The 25,450-nt window shown below is 36.3% G+C and overlaps 1 protein-coding gene across 2 annotated transcripts in view; it reads right to left on the minus strand.

The window, feature by feature from the left end:
* The window catches only part of Ano6 (anoctamin 6), a 192,331-nt gene that overhangs the window by 79,173 nt on the left and 87,708 nt on the right, over window positions 1-25,450 (minus strand). For both annotated transcript variants that reach the window (XM_026400643.2, XM_026400644.2), the window contains one exon: window positions 6,157-6,285. In XM_026400643.2, coding sequence (XP_026256428.1) covers window positions 6,157-6,285 — 129 coding nt within the window. The remainder of the gene's footprint in view (window positions 1-6,156; window positions 6,286-25,450) is intronic.

Below are 25,450 nucleotides of genomic sequence, written 5' to 3' on the forward strand. Positions count from 1 at the left end.
ACAGGTGACTGTTAGCAGTAGAACAAATGATGGCCATTTAAACCCAAGGCTAGACTTTACAAGGAATAATCTGGGAAAAAAAAAAAAAGTATTCTCTTCACCATATCTTTGTAAATATCTTGCTAAGGTTCTCAGTGAACTGAAATGGAATAATCAGATTTTACTTCCCAAGATTTCATTGTCCTCTATTTTTAAGGTTTGAGCCCAGGGATATTTCCCATTTTGGAAATAAGCATCAAGATTTGGATTTGTTGCTTTTGTGCTGAGTACTCAAAAGTAAAACCAAACATGCTTATACCAGCAACACATTTTGTGGCTGTAATTTGAAACTGCTGATTCTAATTTAATTTATTTCTTTTAGCCTCCAACCTTAGTATATGCAAGTAGGGTGAAAGCAAGGAAAAAGATAAAAATATAAAGATTGTATTCATCTAAAATATTAAGGAATCAAAGCTAGACCTGGATTTCACTCCTGATAATGAAAGTCAGAACATCTATCAAGTTACCTGGGAAGGTGAAACCACACAACAACACTGGTTGCCATTATCTCCTCTCAGGCTATTCTAACATCAGCTTCAACTTTCCAATTCATGGAACGTGCCAAGTGTGTCAAACTCAGGAAATTCTGTACAGTGTTCTGATTCCTTATAGTTTCTATTTCCCCCTTTGCCATCCCCTTATATTTCAATATGGAGAAGTTAGGCAATTTTTTCATTCCATTCAGTCATGGCTTCTGCTTTAGGAGACTCTGTAGGATCCTCCAGATCACTGCATTTCTTTTGAAGAACCAGCTTTATTTACATTGTACTGAAACTCCAGATCATGTTATTGACAACATTCTCTGATTTTCTTATGCAAATAGGAAGCTCAGAGACAATTTTGCAACTGACCTTTAGCTTCTGATCAGATCTTATGGTTTATAATAAATAATTTTATTAGGCATGCATACTTCATTTTATTTTTCTTCCTTTATACTTATTTCATCCTGATTACTCATCTAATTACTTTTATTTTTGACATATTTCCATAAGTAACCTCAAAAAGTTTTATTTTACTTTCCTAATATTTCTTTATTTTAATTGAAAGTTAAAAAATTCTATAAATATTTGCCATTTAAAATGTTATTTAAAAATAGGTATACTTGTAGAAGACTAAATTGAACTAATATGCATTACACATATTTTGTGTGTGGTAAGAACACTTAAGATCTAATCTTTAAGCAATTTTCAACAAGACAGTACATTAGCAAGCTATAATGAGCATGCTACATAATAGATGTTTTGAACTTACTTCTTCCAGGCTGAAATTTTGTATTCTTTAACCTCTGGTAACCACCATTTTATTCTCTACATCTATATGTTTAACATTTTTAATACTCCACAAATAAGCATCAAATACTTCAATAATGTAAATGTTTAATGTAGTATTAGCATAGACAGCATATAACTATGAAAATTATATACATCTTTAAGGCCAGTAAGAATCAATTTTTGAGTTATCTATAATATCTCAATTATCTCAATCAAAATCTCAGTTATCTCAATCAAAAATAACCACATACAGTCGTTTGTAGATAAGATGGTCTTCATCTGAAAAAACTTAAAAAACAGCACTGGAAACTATTAGAACTAAAAAGAATTATCAAGGTTCCTGGGTAGAACTCATAATAATCAACAGACTTCTTTTACACATAACCACAAGCCATAAGCTGCAACATAAAATGTTTTTGACAGCAGCAACAAAATTTTAAAATAATTAAGAAAAGTTAATAAAAATGTACAAGATCTTCATGGACATCATTATGAAACTTTACAAGATTTAAGACCTCATTAAATGGAGTAATATACTGTGTTCATCATACTAAAACATGATAAAGTTTTAAATATTCTCAAAAAGATCTCATTCGGCTTCTAAGCAAACAATTTGGCCTTAGACTAATTAGTATGAAATAATGCATAACAATTTTTAAAGCTTACAGGATCTGAAACCAATTAGTTGTCTCACAGTATTTGCAAGTGTGGATAAAATCATATTTAGTTATATAATGAACTTGAACACCAATTTATTTAAAATTCCTTACTCTACATTCTCTGTGAGCCAGAGCTTCCTACTGCACACTAAAGAATCCTTAATGCCAGATAAGAATACAAATATATGCTTCCATATACCAACTTTTCCTCACCTTTAAGGATATTAAGTTTCCATCAGCCCTTAGGAATGGATTAAAATATAAGTAAAACACATATCCACAATTACTTACATTATTTTTATGCTGTCTAGACCTCTCCACTTTCTTTTACCATCATCTGAATTATACCATTACATGGTCATGAGCACATCTGTCTGAAGGGAGATACAGACAAAATAAAATCCAAAATAGAGCAATCCTGCCACTTGTTAGCAGTTCTGGTAAAAGGAAGTTTGAAAAAAGAAACAACTACTAAACAAAATTGTGTACGCAGAGTTGGAGAAATAATAAACAGGGATTTGTTTTATTTAAAACTTCTTTGCTCCAAACAGTATGGATCAAACACAGTTAGCTATGTTAATCATGTACTATGCCAGACATTGAGGCTGCTATGAACAGCAATTCTCCCCTTATTTATTACAAAGAAAAGGCTGAATGTTTTTCAGATACTGAATGATCAGGTGATTCAAGAGATAAATTAGACCAGTCTTGATTAGTCTATGCGGTGGAAGGTAACTCCATTCATCTTACTAGCAGTAGTCCCTTGATATACCCAGGGATTGGATCGACTGGACCACAAACTTCATGGATGCGCAAATGTCTGATATAAAATTTGCATATAACCTACATTCTCCTGTAAATTTTAAATCATCTCTAGATTATGAATAATACCTAATACAATGTAAATGGTTGTTATACTGTATTGTGTAGAGAATAATGACAAGAAAAAACATTTGTATGTGTTTAGTGTAGATGCCATTTTTTTCTCTGTGAATATTTTCTATCTGCAGTTGGTTTAATCTGTGGCAGCAGAGCTAACAGATATGGAGGGCCAAATGTGATAGACTGAGGAATAAACTATAATAGATGATAGACTGCTAAGGGCCCTTCTAAGGGCTTCTTGTCTTTAAAAGGGGGAGGCATGAGAAAGGATGTCCCCTCTTTCTGCCTCTGGCTACCTAAAGTTGTAGCAGCCAACTTACAACCAAATGAAGTCAGTTAAGGGAGAGCCAAATACTGAGGATGGCAGGGTAGAAGGATGGAATGGCCTCATTAAGCCAATAAATTCTCTAGCTTAGAGATGGTTCTATATCCAGACTATTTGTTAAATGAGAACAAAATTATTTTCTTCCAGCATTTAAGCCATTTTTGAACGTAGTTTTCTTGTGACTTGCAATGAAAAATACCCAGACTGATTCTGTGCCAAGCATAGTATAAGCTGAAATGAGTGCTTATGGAAATAGTTTATACAAGTCCCCATGTAAAATCTACATAAAAAGAGTTCATGCTATTAAAGAAAGGTGTAATAGTTCTGAAGTGATTTCACTACATAAGGAACAAAGCTACCTGCTATCGGATGTTTGGCTAGAACAGGATTTTCTCTTGCTCATGAGGAGATAAACAGAGGCTTAAAAGGCTGTATCTGTGTTTTTGGTGTTTGTGGCCCTATTACTTCTATATTTCTACAGCACTACAACATGTTTAACAACAGTTTTTCAATAAACCCTGGTGAAGTCAACCTTAGTGCTGTTTTAGGAAATCAATATGATTTACACAGATTTTTTCTTTCAAAAGAAACAGGAGTTTGAAATTGCCTTCCCTTGGTATTGTCCTAAATCCTCAATAAGCCCTGACAAGGAATATGATATAACTTGAAAATGTTTTTCAGATTAAAAGAAAAAAAAACATGATTCCAAAGTTGAGCTTTGAATTTTGGTAGTGTATAAATTAAGTAATATGTACAAATACAAACTGAAAATACTTCAAAGCATAGATCATAAAAACCAACATCAAGGTATATCAATCCATGGATTCAAGGATTTCCAAAATTAATGATTATTTTTTCCTCCTGATTTACAAGGGTTATCCTGGGACCTATGTTTTTTCTAACACAAATGCAGAGTCTATTAATAATGTAAGTAGCTCTAGGGCCCCTTCACCATGGCAGTAAAGCTCTTGTCTAAAACCAGAACTGTTTCCTTTATACTTTAATGGATTAGCTCTGTTTAACTTAACTTTAGTCTCAATTCTGCTCCACTGGCATATGGACACTTAATGAATATTTGATAATGGTGACTATGACTGCACAGAATGTCTTAGAGTCCACAGGAAAAGTGCTCTAAGATATTTTGCTCCAGTGATAAAATTGTCTGAGAGCCATGTCTTTTCATAAGCCCCAAATAAGATGAGAGGAAGACACATAAAGGAACTATTTGATATAGGCTAAAATTTATATAACACCATCATATGTTATTTTACCTAATCTTATTCATATTCCCAGGGACTAGGTGTTGGGATCCCATTTTCCTGAACGTAAGATGCCACTGAGTATGTGGTGAGCCAATATTTTATGTACCAAAAATAATAATTTTGTCCAATAAAAGTATGATCACCATTTATATACCAGATGCAATCTGATTTCAGAGATGTTAAAATGTAAAAAAAAAAAAAAAATTGAAAAAAAACACAATATTGATAAGAACATTTTTCCTGGTAACTACCCTGTCACAAACAATGCTTTCTACCTTCCTCAGGCCCGAGTGATGGAATGTGAGCACAATCCCTGCAGTGACTTCCAGACCAAGGTGGTGAAGAAGCAGAAGTTCTTTCTCCCTCCTCTCTCTCATCTTATCTACTATTTGTGTTCATAGGATGACCCTGAACTACCTGTTGAATGTATCCCAGCCTCTGTGTTGGCTGGGACCCTTAATGACTTCAAGGACAGAGCCCAACCCCAAACCACATGCCAAACACAATGTCACCTTTAATTTTGACACAGCAATAAATCTTTTTATTGTTAAACCATTGTCATCTGAGAACTCCTTTGTTAAAACTAGAATTACTCCAAATAGTGCAGTGGCAGAATTAAAATGTAAATTTCAGATTTCCAAAGCCTGGGGCTTATTCTGTTGCAACATGTAAATACAAAACTCCAAACTTAAGCACCTCCAAATTTAAACACATAAATAAACCAAGACTAATTGCTCCATTTTTAAAAATGTTTCTTTGCTTGGTTTATTTAAAAAAAATTAATAGACTTGAGATTGTTATATTTAAGGGAGAAAGTACAGAGAGGGCCCATTAAGGTCATATACATGTCATAACACCTAGGTGAGGGGTGGAGAATAAAGACCAAGGGAATGATTTCCAAAATGAGTAAAGTGATGCTTATCAGTGTGCACTCCTTTCGTCCTGTTGGAGAATAATGCAATTTGGGTTTAGGTAAAGAAGTCCCAGGCAGTTGTTATAACCCTGGCCTACTGCTTCAATATCTCCAGATAAGTACAGCCCTGTTTCCTGAAACAGCTCGAAGCAAAGGAAAGGGAGAAGGAAGCAGCCTGAGTGGCAAAGGATGAAAGGGAAGAAAAGGAGGTAACAGAAAACACCAGTAGCCAAGAGCTCATGTTCTAGATTCAAGACAAGGGTTTGAACCCTGGCTCCACTACTATTCGGATCAGCATCCATAATCTTGAGTCATTGTTTAACCTCTCTTAAGGGTCAACTCTGTCATTTACAAAATGGCGTGATTACAGAACTCAGTTCATGGTGTGATGAGAATTAAATGAGAAAATGCATGCAAAACACACCTACAGCACTTGAGTGAGCATACACTGGAAGCTAGTTGCTACACTGTCGTCACTAATCTTTAGCTTCCTTTTCTACCCAGTTGCAAATAGCCAGGTTTGCTTTAATAGAAGTCTGTTCTTCACAGTAGAAAGCACAATTCCTTCAAAGAAAGTCAGCCTTCAGTATGAAACCAACTGAAGAGTCTGAAGAAGTTTCTATTTCAAAATTTTAAAAAAATTGTTAATATGTCTTGAGGGAACAAGAGTACAGAAAATATTGAAATTATGTTTGGTAAATGATTTTTCAACACCAATATCACTTTATTACTTACATAAAAATAACACTTCTTTTTCATTTTACAATATTATAAGGAATAAAAAAGAAAATAGAAAAAAACTTACCCTTTGTTTTTCATTTGTACCCTTTTTATTGGTCTCTTTTCTACTTTCATCTTCATACACTAAAACAAAGTCGATTCTTCTCTGACCATCATTAAAAAATAGGGAGTCAGGTTTTCCATTAAATTCTTCCTGTGTGGGATTAAAAAGATTGTAATATAACTTTTGGGAAAAGTGCTGATTTATAAATGTTTATCTTCTACCTTTAATAGATTCATCAATCTGCTTATTGAGAAAGAAAAATATATTCATTATTAGTTGCTTGACCAAGCAGTTGTGGCCCCCAGGATCTTTGTAAGTACAGTCAGTTCCTGGTGAGAGAAAGCCTTTGAATTGAGCAGTTTAGCATTATTCTACAAAAGCATGGAGACATATCAGTATTATATAAGTAACACAATCATCCCAAATTATTCCCACCTGCAGCAAAGGCATATCCAGTTTAGAAATGGACAGAGTAAAAAAATCTGCCTATTTGAAGGATTGAAGCTTACTTAACAAGAAAAAGGTAAGATAAAACCCTGTTAAAGACAAAACCTTTTCTTCACCCAAGTTGAAGAATTTCTTCCTTCCTGTGTTTTATTTTCTAACCTCTGAATCCTTTTCCAAGGCTTATCTCCAGACCTCATATTTTATAGGTGTTATCCTTTTTTTTAAACCATGAAAAAATTCCAGAAGATGTTTCCATACACACAAAAGCCACACAAATCATTACTATTTTTCCTCAAATCCACAATGTACTATCAACCACAGAAAACAGATTTTTAAGATTCTTATAAATAACAACAAATTTAATGAGTCTGTCATTTAGAACTTAAAACAATTTATATTCCCATATGAATTTGAGCAGAACTGGTTTCATCTGCTCTAAGCATAGACCTGAGTTTGCGTTCTCCTGCAGTCTGTCAGGATGCTTACATTAACTGTATTTTTTAAGACTCAGACTGCATTTTAACTGATAATATTTAAAAAATTTCTTTCCCATTAAAAACTCATGGGAAATTGCATTTTGCAATCATTTGGTGAAACCACTTGTATGTTACATTCATTAAATGTGATTAATTTGCCTCTGTATTCAGCATCAATTAGCACAAAATCACCTCATTTTACCACTACCACACCACTTCCTTTTTATCTTCACACAGTGGAGAAGAGAGATTTTTTGCAACATATATGAAACTAATACTTGTTATTTCTTTCCTTTCTCCCACCATGGAGTGTATGAAAGCTTATCACTAGTAAGTGCCTCCCATTTAGCAGGTTAATTCTACCTGCAGAAGGAGCACTGCTGAGGTGAGTCTCTCAATGCACCCTCCCCCGCCCCCAGCCTCACTTAACCACAGATTTGAACCACCAACAGAAGAAGCTTCAAGGTAGAGTCATGCTATCAGGGCTCTTAGGGTCCAGGAAAACCAACTCATCATTATTGTCTTAGGGTAATGCCATCCAATTCTTTTATTTGCTATTGTAGTTATTTAAAACCATTAAAATTTCTTTGAAGCTGGGCTGGGGTTGTGGCTCAGAGGTAGAGCGCTCGCCTAGCATGTGTGAGGCCCTGGGTTTGATCCTCAGCACCCCATAAAACTAAAATAAACAGGTTGTATCCACCTATCACTAAAAAATAAATATTTAAAAAATTTTCTTTGAAGCTATATAAAAATGCTAAGCCCTGTCTTTGTCATTTTAGCCATAGAGCTCTTTAGTCACCTTCAATTTCTCCTTCTTTCAATGAAGACTTTACTACTGGTGACAATCAGGGAAGTTGGTAGAGGAAAGTTGTATGTAGAGATTAAAAAGAAGACAGGAAGAAAGAAAAAAGAAGGAATAACTTCTCAGAAGGGCAAAGGGAAGTGAGTCAGGGTGGAACTGGTCAGGAAAGCCTGGTCATCAAGCAGACAACTGAAAAGCATACAAAAAGCAACTTGTTCTCTATAGCCTTGGGTGGAGTCCTGTAGGAGCTCATTGACACAAAGTTGTGAAGAATTGGGCATCTGTATATGGCTCCAGGCTCTCCTTCCTTGCCTAGCCATTGCTTGGCAGCACAGGCTGGCAGCTTGCCCCTAAGTAATCTGCTCTGCATTTTTGCCTCTTGTGTGATGTTGGATCCTTTGTTTGGAAGAAAATCCCCATGAGTTGGCAATAGTTGCCTGTGTGAAATAAGCACTTCACACTCTGATACAATACTATTATAATTCAAGGAAGTTTCCCCCTGCTGTGAAATCCAGGTTTCTTACTTCTTGGCAAAAGAGATCCTACCAGGCTATTGGGAAGAAGGAAGAAACTAAAACTGGGCTCCAAAGAACATGTAACAAACAAGGGAATTGGTCTAGGTAAAGATACATTATGAACAAAATGTATTGTTAAAAAAAAAAAAAGCTGTATTGTTCAGTAATTCTTTTCACTACAGGACTAACTCATGCATTTGGTCATTTAAATGACAGTCAAATATTCTTTTCTTGAAGTTCAACTTTGGAGGAAGTAAAATTTTAATAGTTTCTCAAAATAAATATTGGTAATCTTTAAAGGACTGATAATTTGGAGATGGATTATCCAAGTCTTGGCTTCCACACCTTCTCTTGTTTTCTACTCAAATTTTGATCTTTAGTCATTTCTAACAAGTCAAATGGCACTAAGATGAAATAAGCAAAAAATCTGAAGCCCATTGAATCCCGTTTAGCAGCGTGAATTTAAAAACACTAAAAGAGAAGGTTTAAAATTTATTAAGTAAAATCACTTTAGAGATTAGACCTTATATATGGTCACTGACCTCCCCACTGGGAAATTTATAGATCCATATGCACATCAGGTTAACTAATTTCTTCTATGAGGGTCCTAGGCAAATGCCTTAATACCAAGATAATAAACAGAACCTTTGTTTGTTAATACTTTGCCTTTCTTCTGAGAGAAAATATCAAGCAAATTTCTAATCAGTTTGGAGACTAGAATGTGTTGGTATAAAACCACTGCCCTCCTGGTCCCGATGCCACCAATCTAGCATTTATTCACTACCTAATGGCAACCTGATCTGATGCTGTATAAGAGCTAAAGGCTGGAATATTTAAAAGCACAACCTATGTTCATTTGTGATTATATCAAAATAAACCAAAACAATACTGCCAACCACCGAAGAATAGCAACCTGGCCACCTCTGTTTTCATTTGTTTGGCTTTGACATTTCACACTTGGGGTGAGGAGGAGACAAGCAAGGAGACAGCTGACAATGAGAACTTGGCCGAGTAGGGAAACGAACATGAAGGAGGCCAGGTATGATTTACCCAAGTGATGTTTTCCAGGCCTCTCTCCTCTCAATCTGACTGCACTCCTTTAACAAAAAGGATCTTCCTTAACCAAATCAGGACAAATGCACATAGCAAAATTACGCTACCCAGCAACTGCAAGCTAGTGTGAATCTGAAAACATGAAAAAAAACAATTTTTGCTGTAAAGAAGGACATGTATGTACCAGAACTGTACCCAGAGTCAGTCGAGATCTCCAGTAATTAAGGACAGTGGTTAAGAAAGAATGTCCTAGTGGACAGAAAAACAAGTTTAAAGATAAGAATTTTCTACTAATGCATGGTAGGAAAATTTCCAATAAGCGATCTCTGATTGAATTATGGCATTGGACTTTTCCTTGAATATGATGCTTTAGTTATATAAAGGGGAAACTTCAGGATGGTGAGGTCTAACTTCTAGGCAGAGACAGAGGGCACCTGGGGAAATGGCTGCCTGAGTCTAAGTGTTCTGTGGCATTTGTTAGGAAGCCCACCTTACTAAGCACTCTCCCAGGGTTCCTGACATCACTACTTTTGTGAGTCCACAAAGTAACTGGCTGCCCAACATTTGTCCAATGTCACACTTTTCAAGTGTCTTTAATATGGGTCCTCAAACATCCCTGATAGGAACCGTGTCAAATTTCACTACAGAGGAATCTACTTCCTATCACTTAAAATGCTGAATTTAAGTTATGTGTCCAAGATTTGGATAAAAAGGAGTCATTCTGAAATCTTTGTTTAAACTCTTGTTTATATACAAGGGTGTTTGACACTGGCCTTAAATAGTGATACTGATTTTATCCCTTGAATTTCCAAACAACCTATGAAACTAGCTAGTATTCCAGGCTTATTTGGGTTAATGCTATTGAACTTTACACAAGAAAGGTTTATTGTCTAGTAATAACAGTTGAGAAATTAAAATATGAAAAATAATGTCAAGATATTCACATAATTAAACAGTAATTGATATGTGAATGTGAACCAAAGATGTGGCTCTCTTCAGGGTTTAAGACTAGCAAGCAATGTCATTAATTTCAAGAAGACAAAGGAAACAAACTTAAGTCATAGAAGATAACTGAACTGAAAATGTGGGACCTTTTGCTTTATAGTAAATCTTGAATCCATGCACACAGCAAGTTCTAGGGGAAATATATCCAAAGTTCAGAAGCAAAAGTCTTTATGTAAATATTTAGATCTTATAAAATATGGAATTATAATTTAGTTTTGTTTATATGCCATGCAGCCATGAATGACATATATTCCTAAGTATTTGTCTTAACTATAGCAGAGTTCAGGGAGATTCACTATCTAATAATTGAAGCTTTTTTTTTCCTTTACAAAACTGTGCGAAAGTACTGTAGGGATAGAAGAGAATAGGCAAAATTTTATTCCTTGTATTATGACAAAAATGCAAACTGCAAAATTTTAGCCAAAAAAAGGATCATGAAGTGTCAATACGGAGAGTTGATTATTGAAGGTAGAAAGAGTAATACTTAAAGAAGCAGGGATGGCGGGGGAAGGAAGTAACATATTAGTAACAGGGTAAAGAGAAGTACATGGACATGCAGGACCTTGTTTCTGACCAGACTGGGCATTCAGGAGTGTGCTAATGACAGAGAAAGCAGAGGAAAAGGAGGAGGATTCATCCTGAAGTGAGAACTCCAACTCTCTCAGAGTCCAGTGTATCAGGATGTTCCAAAACATCTCTTAGTGGCGACTCTATGATGATTGAGGTGTATTCAAGAGTGACCCAGAATGATTTCTGTACAAATCACATTGTTTCCTTCCCTACCCTATTACCTATACAGTTTGCTTCTGAAGGACAGTTGCCAGGCTTGCTCCCCTTAAGGTCTCTGCTGATTCTCAACATGTAGCACCTCCAGATTTACTTTTTTTCCCTCAGAGAACCCCACTCCTGTTTTTTCTGATGAAAAATATTGACATATGCTCCATACCAAAAAAAAAAAAATCTGAAGATGCAGGAAAGTATAAAGGAAAAAAAATAAAAGTAATATGTAATCCCACCTCCCGAGATGAGCAAAGTTTTTAAAAATATTTTGGAGTTCATCCTTTTAGGATTATAAACTCATGCACACATATTAACCAAAACAGTACCATGTTATACATACTGTTTTAAAAACATCAGAGACATTTTCTAGCTTTATATAAAGCTCTGCATCATCATGTTTGATGGCTGAAATGTAAATTAGTTAAACAGTTCCTCCACTGATGAACACAGAAGTTGCTTCCAATTTTCTGCTTTTATAAACACTGCTGCAATGAGCCTTCCTGTACATATGTATACGTGCACATGTTCAATTACTATTTTGTTAGGCTAAATTCTGGAAGCAGAGTTTAAGTGCCATGGCCTTTTCAAAAGCTTCTGGTACATAGGTTATTAAATCATCATTGAAAATACTTATGAAATCAATGCATCCACTAGCAGAGTATGAGAGTACTTTGTACCAGCCTCACAAGACTGCAGTTTTTTCCACTTGTCCCAATATTGTACTAAGTGAAAGAGGGTACCCAACGCCTCTTCAAAGGTAATCACTCAAAGTAAGAATGTGGAGGGAAGGTTTGGAGAAGGTCCTATACATCCCCAAATGAAGCATGCACCAAGCAATCTATATATGGAAATGGAATGACCTATAACCACTGTGGTCTCTGGTACCCACCCGTGTGAGCAGGCTCCGACACCTGCTATGGTTTGAAACTAGTAATGCCCTGTGAAAAGTTCATATGTAAGGCAATGTTGAGAGGTGAAAAGACTGGATTATGAGATCTGTAACCTCATCAGTGAATTAATCCATTTGATTGACTAGTAGTTTGAGGGCAGGAAATGTTACTTGGTGGTTGAGTACTTACCTGGCATGCATGAGGCCCAGGGTTCAAACCCCAGCACCACCAAAAAAAAAAAAAAAAAAAAAAAAGAAAAGAAAAAACACCTCTGGTGGATTAGTGGATTAATAATTTGATTTAAAAAAAATTTTTTTTTACATACATGACAATAGTGGTATGTGTCACATTCATTATTACCCATTTACAGCATAAGTTTTCCTAACTCTGTATATAAAGTTTGTTCATGCCAAATTACTGTGGGAAAATGGGTATGACTAGAGGAGGCAGGTCTCTGGGTGCATGCCCTTGGAGGTTACATCCTGTTCCTGGCTCCTCTACTTTCCGGTTGACATGAGGTGAACAGCTCTCCTCTGCCATATCCTTCTAACACGATGTGTCTCCTTCGTAGCCAGCTGAGCATGGACTGAGACTTCAGAAACCATAAATCCAAAATAAACTTTCTCCTCTAAATTTTTGTCAAGTATTTTGGTTGCAGACACAAAAAGCTAACATAACACCATTAGAAAAGGTAACAGGTTGTGGCCATGAAAAGAGGACAGGGAATAATATAAATAGTGACCTTAAAAGACTTTATTTTTTACCAAAGTCCTAAAAGGGACTAAAGAATACTCTATCAGCCAGCTTTGGGGATTCAGCAATGTTGATATATTCTCTGCAATGTGAACATTTAACTGGAGTGTGCCACGCTAATTTTAGAAGGTCATCACCCCATTGACTGACTTTCCATTATAAACTACATGGTACCAGTACTTGTTATATATTTTGATTCACCCATTTCTCTAGATTTAGAGCCTACCACATATTTGATTTATAACCGATTTCTTTTTTTGATGGGTGGGTGGAACTGGGATTGAACTCAGGAGCAATTGACCACTGAGCCACATCCCCAACACTATTTTGTATTTTATTTACAGACAGGGTCTCAATGAGTTCCTAAGTGCCTTGCTTTTGCTGAGGCTGGCTTTGAACTCATGATCCTCTTGCCTCAGCCTACTGAGCCATTGGCATTACAGATGTGCACCACCATGCCTGGCTATAATTGATTTCTGTTGCAAATTAAAATTGATATACAAATTCTTTAAAAATAGTCTTTCTATTTAACATTGGTAAATAACAACTAATTTCCAAATAGCTGAACTTATTACTTGTGGTCATTTCTCAGTTGGAACAAATGTAGTTACTTATAATATCATTAGATCTTATCACAAAAAATGCCTTTTCATTGTGTTTGTTGCTGTTATAAATATTCACATGCCCCTGGCCTCCTGGTTTAGAATAAGTACTTTGCCTTTTTCCTCCTCTGTGTTAAATATAACTCACCAGATTTCTGGTATGAGAATACTGAAGATTAAACAATGAATAAGGATGAAGATACAATGCCTATGACATAATTATTATTAAATATTCCCTTCTAGTCCATCCCAAGGAAGCACTACTTATATTAAATGGAGTAATTTCTGAACAAGCATAGAGGATATAGGGAAATAGAACTTTCAAATGATCTTTAAAATAAAACTTCCTTAAAAGGAATTAACTAGGGCTCGGGATGTAGTTCAGCAATAGAACGCTTGCCTAGTATGTGCAAGGTCCTGGATTCAGTCCCAGCATAGCAAACATACAAACAAAAAACTAGAATAGATGAAAAAGATTCTTATTGCTGAAAGAGGCCGAGTTAAAAGCCTTACTGAGCTTTTTCCTTAAACTCACAGAGTTGTCATTGGGATTTTCATTAACATGGTTTCGATTTGGGGTTCTTTTTTTTTTTTTCTTTGCTGTTTCCCTGCAGAACTTCCACCCCTTTAAAGTCTCAATTTAGCTTTTCTTAAATAAATCAATAAGTAAATGCACAAAAGAAAGGGAACAATGAAGAAAAGCCAAGCTGTACAAAGAAAAAGACAAAGTGAAAATGTCTACAGTGGTTGTTTTTAGACCTTCCCTTTCTAAAGGAAATCGTCATCTGTTCACCTTGTTCTCACCTGGCAGGGATGACACTGGGAAAAGAAACATGACAGAGATTAAACTGGAAGATATTCCCAGTAGTGTTAGGAAAGATAAGGTGATAGATGAACTAACGCAAGTGGTACAAGAGGACATTTGAGAGAGAATGATTACCCTCCTGAAGGCTAAACTCCGAAGGTTTCAGTATCTCCAAAACATCTTCTTTTGCTTTACTGTCCATCATGGATTCAATTTCCATCCATTTATATAAAAGTTTTTTGAACCTATGAGCATTTTCAGCTTGCACCATCTCCAGAGGAAGAATGTTCTGTAGGTTTTGGATTTACCACAAAATAGTTGTCTTAAATTATATTCTTAGACTTTTAAGAAGTAGCTCCTAATCTTATACCTTGGAATCAGCTGGAACCCAAAAAATCATGTTACAATCAGATGCTTTAGGATTTAGTGGACTTTCACAACATACTACCTACAGTTTTATTTTTGAGATCCTTTGTCTTCAGGAACAATAATTTTCACTTGCTTTCACAACCACCTGATTCTCCCTACTTACCCTCTTGTTCTTCTTCATTAACCATCTTTCATCTGTCTCTAACATTTTTATTTATTTTTTTATTTTTTGGTTGGTACTGAGGATTAAACCCAGAGGCACTTTACCACTGAGGTACATTCCCCCATCATATATATATATGATTTTATTTTGAGACAGGGTCTTGCTAAGTTGCTTAAGGCTTTGCTAAGTTGCTGAGCTTGGTCTCCTCAAACTTGCAATCCTCCTGCCTCAGCCTCCTAAGTCAATGGGATTATTGGTGTGTACCACCATCCCCATCCCTTACTTTTACCTCTTAGAAAACTCAACTCATTATGTCTCAAACATACTCACTGGTAGCTCCCATTCACCAAACCCACAGTTGTGAACTACCCCCACTTTCTCCATCAACCTATGTCTTTTGTGATCCAGGCTAGTAGTTCTTGAAATTGTATACTTTTGAATAAAGAGCCAATCTCACAACAGGTGACTCTCTTCTGAGAATGAACAGCAAAGAGTTTCATGGTACAACTATTCATACTCTGGGCTGAAGAATATAAATAAGGTATAGCTGAGAATGTAACTGAGGTAATAAGTCTTAAGCTCTTTATTGGGTTCTTATATAATTTTTTTTCTTCATATTCCCTTAAGGTTACAATCTGTCACTCTCCTAGTGACATAGGTTTGACAGTCGACTAAGGGTTTTCCTGATAGGGCAAGATTTCTTTGGTGAGCTCTTCATCTTTCATAGGAGATTTTCATTTCCAGTTTAGGAGCTGCCCCGAGTTATTTTTAGCCTTTCAGCTGCTCAGAGTTTGCAGAATAGAGTGCTGTCATCCCTGTAACTCCCCCCATCAACTATTATGTCCTGTGTACCTCTCAGCCATAATTTTCTCGGAATACTCCTCTGGAAATCAATGTTTGCAACTTCATTCACAATAAGAAGAAAAACCAAAGGACAGAGTGCTCAGCAAGGCAAAGGATCATGGCAATTGTATCCATTGGTTAATGTTTCATATAAATATTACTTTTCCCCTCCTTCACCTCAAAAAGTGGTTTACTAGAAGAGCTATTCTTTGTGGTATAAAAATGAGAATCCACAGATTTATCTAAAACACACAAACACACATACAAAAAAACCCAAATGACTTATTTTGACTATTAGACAATAAATAAAACCTTACAAAACTTTCCTCCTGTCAATTATTGAGAATTTAAGAAATGACATGCTCTGAAGAAATGAGTTCACATAATTATACCTTATGCCAATTAAAAAATGGTTAATTTTTTTGTGCTTGAAATTCTCTTTAGTATGTATAATTTTTATACCTTAAAAGAAAATAGTAGATATAACATAACTTGTTATTATTATCTAGGAGTTCATAGAGAAGGGAACCTAAACTGAGAATAAAGGACGGCAACTTTGGTGTCTTGTAGATCTGGGTTCAAACTTCAACTCTGCTATGAACCACTAGCCATGTGCCTTTGTTCGCATATTTTCTCTTTAAACTAAATGTACTTACTTGGAAAGGGAGGGGGGAATCATAAAAGGGCAGGGTTATCATGAAGATGACATGAGGTGATGCCTGTGAGGCAAGAGTGCAAACCCTGGAACACAGGGAGCTCTCGCTGCACGCCAAGAGGCTGGTGTTCTCTATTTAAGCATGTGACAATTCTTCATTACCAGCTGTGTCTTGGGTGCATTCATGCACCTTGTAGTCATCAGAAAACACACCTGGCTTTTTCTCTCATCATTCTCAGATTATCAGGGGTCACATCCTTTAGCTACCAACTTACCTGTCTTTCATAGGTATGGTAGGACCCTATTTTTGTTGTTGTTGTTTCATTTCTTCTAGTTAGCTATAGACAACAGGATACATTTTGATACATCATACATAAATGGAGTGCAACTTTTCATTGTCCTAATTGTACATGATGTGAATCACATCAGTCATGTAATCATGTATGCAGGGTAATAATGTCAGATTCATCCTATTATCCTGCTTATTCCCATACCCCCTACCCTCTATTCACTCCCCTCTGCCTAATCCAAAGTACCTCTATTCTTCCCTAGCCCTCACCCCCTTATTGTGAATTAGCATCCGCATATCAAAGAAAACACGGTAGGACCTTATTGTTTGCTGATTTTATTTGGCTTTGAATTGGAAACAGATTAACTGAATTTCTTAAGTTTCTTTGAACTTAAGCCTTAGTGCTTGGTTCTGGATGTCAGAGGCTTCTTAGCTGTCTTTAGGTTCTAAGAAAATGTGATTGAAGTGGAGGACCCTTCCACAAGTGAATAGAATATGTTAAGGGTTATTATCACTACCGTTAAATTGTATTCTACCCTTCTCCCAGACTATTTCAAAAGAACTTATGACGTTTAGCATCAACGAGAATGAATAAAATAAGAGGAATGGTTTGTAAATGAGAGGATGAAGGCCAGAGAAGGTAGGAGGAAGAAAATGTACTAACCCTTGGGACAACAGTAATTGTTGTGATCTTAACATGAAAATTGGCCCAAAGCCTCTTGGAAGCAGAGCAAAAGGGAAATGTGTTCAACAATATAGTCCCGTTATCAGAAAAAAAGGAAACATTCTTATTCTTCTGGGAGGTCAAAGTCTCAATCCCAGTTGTCATCCAGTATCCTAACAAACAAAGTTCTTGGCAAGGAACTGGGGTTATAAAATGTATTTAGGTAACCTTTGACTTTTTAGTCTTCATTTCTCATATCACTTCTATTTCTGAAGCACAGAGTCTACATTTCCTTCTGTTCCATCTAGTGCCAACACTTGGTCTGCAGTCTTGACCCTTACGACCTAGACTACATTCCTATCCCATCAGCCTCTATGCCTCCAGTACTCACCAAACTCACCTCCTGCACATGGATGTCTCTAAACCAACATGCTCACCATGTCATTGAAGGGTTAAAATAACTTTAGCAATGCCCAGTGACCTCTAGTGAAAGACTGATTTTCAGGTGGATATTCAAGATACCTCATAATGTGATCATAGCCCACATTTTATAAACTATTAGTCCCTGTTCCTAACCCTCCAACCCAACCATCCTTTCTCATCAGGTTTTCAACTATGTCACACTCCTTCCTGCCTCTACTCCTTTGCTAGAAGGACTTCCCCTCCCCATTCCTTACCACCTATTTACATCTTAGTTCTCCTCTAAAGTCCAGCTCAGTTTTTCACTCTTGAAGTCTTTTTAGCAAGTTGGATTGGTGTTTCTTTTCCCCTCACTGTACTATTGCCTACACCAACGGATGTATGCTCTGTCCACCTCAGAGGGATTCCTGACCCTTCTTGGGGCTTGCAATGTTAAAGCCATTTTTGTAACAGCAAGTTGCTTTTTGCCTTCTTCCCTGAATTAACATCTGCACTGAAAATGCATGTGACTAACTTACTACACCTTAAGCCTTGAGTATATGGTTGTATAATATTATGCAAGAAAAATGGAAGCACCCATAAAGCACTGCTGTTACCCATTGAAGTACAACTGCCTCCAGGAAAAGTGCCTGTGTGGTTTTGAGTTGTGAGCAGAAATAGCTTCTGCCCCCCATGAAATGTCACTTTTACTTGACAGATGATTGACACAAAGATTTGGGTATACAGACGTGGGTAGTTGGCAGATATTTTCCTGGGAATGAACAAAATGAAAGTATAATTTCAAGGAAAATAACTGATCATATTTATTACTAGTGATAAAATTCTAAATTTTCCAAGAACTTAGAACTAGAACTCCAGACACCTATGTTCAACATGGTGACTTGACAGCTTCCCAATAGTCAATGGCTTTTTCCGTCAAGGCTGGAGGTGATATTAACAAATGTGATTTTTTTCATATTATATAATGAAATAGAATCTATAAGATCTATTTATTTGTAAGATCTTCAGTGAACCAGTGTTTTCCAACTGATCTCTATATGGTGGTAAAATCATGCTTGGGAAAAGATCCATTCAAAACTCAAGACAGTTTTTATAATGTTTGAAAACTTCATTGATATGCTTTCACATTCTACACTGCAGCCAATTTTTAAGAAACTACCACTGCTTGAGTTTTAATGTGGTAGCAAAGCAGAATATTCACAATTATTTGAAAAGGCTTTGAAATATTTCTCCCTTACCCAAATTCCTATCTGTATAAGACCAGGTCATTTTTAACCAAAGCAACACATTCCAACTTTTAACTAAAGAAACAAATATGAGAATCCTGTTGTCTTTTCTTAAAGAGATCAGCAAAATATATAAAGTTTGGCCCGCTTCCTATAGTGTTTTTTTTAGAAAAATAATTATTTTGCATAAAAGTGTTTGTTAATATTCATGAAAAATATAATAGCCATACTACCAAAAGCATTATACAGATTTAATGCAATTCCAATTAAAATCCCAACAACATTCCTCATAGAAATAGAAAAAGCAATCATGAAATTCATTTGGTAAAATAAGAGACCCAGAATAGCCAAAGCAATCCTTAGCAAGAAGAGTGAAGCAGGAGTCATCTCAAAACTACAGAGCTATAGTAACAAAAACAGCATGGTATTGGCACCAAAATAGACATGTAAACCAATGGTACAGAATAGAAGACAGAGACAAACACACACAAATACAGTTATCTCATACTAGACAAAGGCACCAAAAACATACATTGGAGAAGATAGCCTCTTTAACAAATGGTGCCGGGAAAACTGGAAATCCACACGTAGCAAAATGAAATTAAACCTCCATTTCTCACCATGCACAAAGCTCAATTCAAAGTGGATCAAGGACCTAGGAATTAGACCAGAGATCCTGTACCTAATAGAAGAAAAAGTAGGCCCAAATCTCCATCATGTTAGATTAGGTCCTGACTTCCTTAACAAGACTCCTAAAGCACAAGAAATAAAAAGCAAGAATAATGGGATGGATTCAAACTAAAAATCATCTTCTCAGCAAAGGAAACAATCAATAATGTGAAGAAAGTGCCCACAGTGTGGGAGAAAATCTTTACTACATGCACAGATAGAGCACTAATCTCCAGGATATCTAAAAACCTCAAAAAACTTAACACCAAAAAAATAAATAACCCAATTAATAAATGGGCTAAGGAACTGAACAGATACTTCCAAGAAGGTATATAATTGATCAGCAAATACATGAAAAGATGTTCAACTTATCTAGCAATTAGAGAAATGCACATTAAAACTACTCTAACATTCCATTTCAATCCAGTCAAAATTGCAATTATCAAGAATACAAGCAATAGTAAGTATTGGCAAGGATGTGGGGAAAAGGTACATTTATACAATGCTGGTGACACTGCAAATTGGTGCAACCACTATGAAAAGCAGTATGGAGATTTCTTAGAAAACTGGGAATGGATCCACCATTTGATCCAGCTATCCCACTCCTTGGTCTATACCCAAAGGACTTAAAATCAGCATTCTATAGGGATATAACTACATCAATATTCATAGGAGCTCATTTCAAAATAGCTAAACTGTGGAACCAACCTAGATACCCTTCAACATATGGATGGATAAAGAAACCGTGGTATATATACACAATGGACTATTACTCAGCATTAAAAGAAAAAAATATGGCATTTGCAGGTAAGTGGATAGAGTTGGAGAATATCATGCTAAGTGAAGTAAGCCAATCCTCCCAAACCAAAGGCCATATGTTCTCTCTGATAAGTGAATGCTGACCCATAACAGGGTGGGAGAATGTAGAACTTTTGGCAAAGGGGAGGGAGGGAATTAGACGGAGCATGGGGGCAGGAATAATGGTGAAATGAGATGAACATCATTATCCTAGGTACATGAATGACTGCATATGTGGTGAGACTATAGTGTATAAACAAAAATAAAAAGTTGTGCTCCACTTGTATATTATCAAAATGCATTCTGCTATCATGTATAACTAATTAGAATAAAGAAAAATAATTGTTTTGCATAAAAGTGCTTATGCTAATATTCATGAATAATATTTATTTACATTGTATTTAATAATTTAATATATACATAAATATATTAAAGTATTGATTCACTTAAATTATGTATTATTATTGGGTTTATTGGTTATAAATGAATGAATTTTTAAAATATTTTTTAGTTATAGGTGGACACAATATCTTTATTTTCTTATGGTGCTGAGGATTGAATCCAGTGCCTCATGCATGCTAGGTGAGTGCTCTGCCTCTGAGACACAATCTCAGCCTATGAATGAATATTTTTAAATTTCTCAGTTTTAAGTTCTAATATAGTGACTATCAATAGATAAGCCCACATAAAAAAGGCTCTTAAGGGTTGGTACTTTATTAAGAGTATAAAGTATAAGAAGATAAAACATTTAGAACTATGAATCTACATCATTTGTTTTGGCTCTTGTTTTTCATTATATAAATTATGATAGTATTGTACATGTGTAATATAATGGCATATATTTTATGCACATATACTATCATCTCAATTGGAATACAATATTTAAGGGGAAAACTGCTTTTTGTCTTTAACCCACAACACTTAGGAATGTAACCCAACAGATACTTGAATTGACTTGAGGTGACATATTTAAGTATATAATATAATCATTTAATTCAAGTTTTGTAATTAGGCTGCAAAGGACAATATTAAAGGTCCAGTCTTGGTTTTTGAAGGTTGCTCCATTTGGTTTTGAAAATTCCAGGCTCCATTCCATCCCAGTAGATGGAAAATTCCAGACTCCCTTCTATTCCTCTAAGGTTTTCAATGGTTACACTGTATTACATTGAAGAAAAGTGATTTCCCTCCTATCTTACACATATAGTTTCCTCTTCCTGGAATTCCTTTCCTTCCTCTCCCTGGCATCTCTTCTCCGACTTCCTTGGCTTAGGTTTCCTCCTTATAGACTCTCAGAGCACCTTCTACTCTCCTTAAATGTCACTTCTCACAAGTTTAATTGTCAAGTTATTTGTGTAATTATTTGATTAATGTCTGTCTCTCTCACTAGAATATATGCCCCAAGGGGACACTGATTGTGCTATTTTCCATTAATATTTCCCAGCAGAGTTACAGAAATATTAAATGGATAAATATTATTAAATAAATCAACTGAACTTAATTAACCATTTATCCTGTGATATTTTGTAATGTGGCAGATGAAGCAATGGAGAGGGGGAATTCCATTATACATCACAGAAGAAATGGCCTGATTCCCGTTTTTACAGGAGTTATTTACAAAGTAGATCAGTGGGTGGCACGAGTGGTAACAGGGAGACTGAGCCCAATGAAGAAAGGGGGAGCAGCCTTCAGAAACCAGCAAGATTGGACCTTTAATATTGGGGGGGCAATGGAGATAAGGAGAAAGAACAGATGGAAGCTGTGATTTGTATGCAGAATCAGCAGATCTTGGTGATTTATCAGATGGGCTAACAGAAACAAGGCATCTAGGAGTCTCGAGTTTCTGGTTTGAGCAGCTGGGAGGAGGAGGATTACATTGACTAAAATGCAGAGAATCAGAAGAGAACATCAAGTAGGAAAGACCAAGAGTCTCAAGTTTTCTCTTGAGTTTGGGGCTGAAAGGAAAATGTAAGTCTGTGAGTAGAAACCTGGGAATTGTTAACACAGAGCTTTTAAGTGAATGAGAAAAAGCAAGCCAGGCTAAGCTCTAACAAATAGAAAGGGCTTGGGTGGAAGGAGGAGAAGAGCAAAAGGGTAGAGAAGAAGCCAGAGAAATAGAGAGATGGCCAACTATGGGATTATCCTGGACTCACTTAACCCTCAGCTCTTTTTCTCCTTTCCACTTTCCCTGCTGTACCCACACCACACTCAGACGGCTGCTTACTTTCTGCTTCTCCTGGCAATTCATCCTCTGTACTCCCTCTGTACTGACCTCTCTGTAACTGCACTGCCCAGCAAAACAGCCACTAGCCACTTGTGGCTATTTAATTTACATTCATTAAAATTCAATAAATTTAAAAGTCATTTCCTTGATCTCACTAGCCACAACTCAAGTGTTTGCACAGCTACCTGTAATTAGCGGCTACCCTTTTGGACAGCATGGAGATGGGATGCTTCCATCAATGCAGAAAGTTCTGGGGGACAACACTATGGCATTGCTATGCCTCTTCAACAATTTGGACTGTTGAATCCAGTATATCTACCTTCAATATTATCTTTCCCACTTTATTTCCTCCCACTTCCCTAGATCAGCTACATGCTCAATGCAAACCTCAATCATTTCCAGGTGAGTCTCATCCAGTCAAAAGGCTGGGTAAAGCCCTGATGGATACAGATTTAGATACAGATTTCAGTGCCTACCAAAATATACTCTTCCAAGGTTGAGATATACACCACTTCCTTCAATAATACAAACTTAACTCAAATCTGGGTGCACATTATAGCCAACTTCATAAACTTTATACAAACATACTCAGGCTCAAAGCCAAGAGTAAGGTTAGCACAGGGCTTTCATGTTTCAAAAGTATTCTACAGGTTAATTGTGATGTAAAAACAAGGATGAGAACTATGACACTAAGTGAACTTCTCCAGCACTCTAAGTGCCACCAGAACTCATTAAACACTGCACCCTGCCTTATACTCTACAACCATCCAATCGACCAACCAGCATTAACTGCACAACAAACATCTGTTAAACGATTAGACAATGCAGGGGACAGAGGTGAACAATGTGCCCAGTCTTGGCTCTGCAGGCAAACATTGTTTTGTATGCCTTTAAACACACTAATAAATACTGAAGTAGTGAATGTATGAAAATTTTTCTACAAAATTTAGTGAGGCTCATAGTGGTTTATCTAAAATACTGCAAAATTTAAATGCCTTATTTCTAATTCATTGAAAATTCTATTAGCAAGTGTTAGCAAGTGCTCCACATCTTTATTTATTTATAGACGGTGCTGTTGGTATTTTATAATATTGCTGAGTATGATTAATTCTCAACCCACTGATAATTTGGTATGTACCCAAGTGCCTGTAACTGTACTTTCTCAGGGATGCCAGGGGCCAATGCTCTTGCCTGCATTCTCAGAAGAATAGGGCCAACTTCTATGTTGATAGTGACTTCACTGGAAAGGGAATGAGAAGGGCCATGGCTAGGTTGAGCAATTTGGGGCTGTGGGTATTTCAGTGCTGGTTAGACCTTTGCTTGCAATGTGCTGCGCCAACTGCAGACATCCATAAATGTCAGAGAAGAGTCCTTGCTGTATTACTATTTTATGAATATGCTTTTAAGATAGCTAAAATGTTTCTCAGTCAGTGAGCAGTCACTGAACACCACCCTAGTGAGGAAATCTACTGCCGATCTTCCTGCTTTTTATAAATGAGGAAACTGAGGTACTAAAAGGAAAAGCTCCCTTGCCTGTGGGAGCCTGAGAGCAGAGCTGCCTAGGAACGAGGGCTTCTGACTCCCCAGAGTTCTATCTCAGGCTCCGCTCCCTAGGGGGGGCTTTTAGAACAACTTCTTATTTTTAACTTTTTCTTCCTCTAGGCAGAAGTAAAAATCATGTTTAAAAGTCTCAGAAGTACCTCACTGCACTCACATCACTTGCCTCAACCTTCCGACTTCATATTTCTCATGACAGTATGTTTACCTTAATGACACTTGAGGCTGACAAATCAGGGGGAATGGTGGGGTGCCATCGACACTGCTAAATGATCTGTCAGAATTTCCATTCTGTTTTTATTTTAAAGGATGTGAACTTAGATTTTACTCTAGCAACAAGTATGGCTCTGATTTGATATATTCCAATTTATGCTAACATCCTAAAGATCCATAGTACTGGTCTGCCCATTATAATTAATGAAGATGCTCTTTGGTAGTTATTACAACCTATCAGTTCATATTAATCTACATTTCAAAAAGTGACCTGGGAGAAGGAGCTGTAAATGCATTTTCTTTTTGAAGGAGCCATTTGGGTTTTCTGGGTAAAAGTGTATATAGTAATTCTTTCCAGAGATGAACTTAAGGAACGCATTTGAGACTTATAGTAAAGAGGTACTATAAGAGCTTTTATTATTATTATTATTATTATTTGTTGAAATTAGTACAACTATAGTTAATTTGGAGCTTTCAGAAATTAAAGGATTTCAAATCATCTTTTCAAAGTCCTTCAGCCTTCCAAATTAATTAAGAGTTCAAAATATGGGAGGGACAGCTATAGTGGAAATCCACTAGTCTCCCCAGGAATCCTGTGAATGCACATTGTGTGTGCAATTCCACCAAGTTCTGCGTTTCTCTTTAAATTTTCATCATTATTTTCTACATTCATGCGTTTTTTTAGGTCATGGCATGGTCAGGTTATTTGACAGCCGACTCTTAACTTGAACTCAATGCTTTTGCTTCTGTGGGGTTTCCTGGCCCTTGTTGGGAAACACTTCCAGATGACAGATATCACATCTTTGTTCCAAATGCCCAGGGCTCCCTGCTTTCCTCATCCATGCTTTGGTCAAATTAATTTTGACATTCCCAGATAACAGATAGCTTGCTGAATTTCAAATGTGATACCTCGTGGAGCAGGAATTCACAAGGCATTTTAAAGTTAAGGGTTTCTGAAAATGGAGGAATAAAACCAGGTAGAATGAACATTGATATTCAGAGGAAAGGGTTTTAATTGATTACATAATTTGGCTGCTGATAACAGGTTGAATGAGGAGAAAATATAAAATAGAAGCAATTCAGATGCATCAATGAGCCAC

Source organism: Urocitellus parryii, chromosome 5 (assembly GCF_045843805.1).
Source record: "Urocitellus parryii isolate mUroPar1 chromosome 5, mUroPar1.hap1, whole genome shotgun sequence".
NCBI classification, from domain to species: Eukaryota; Metazoa; Chordata; class Mammalia; order Rodentia; family Sciuridae; genus Urocitellus; species Urocitellus parryii.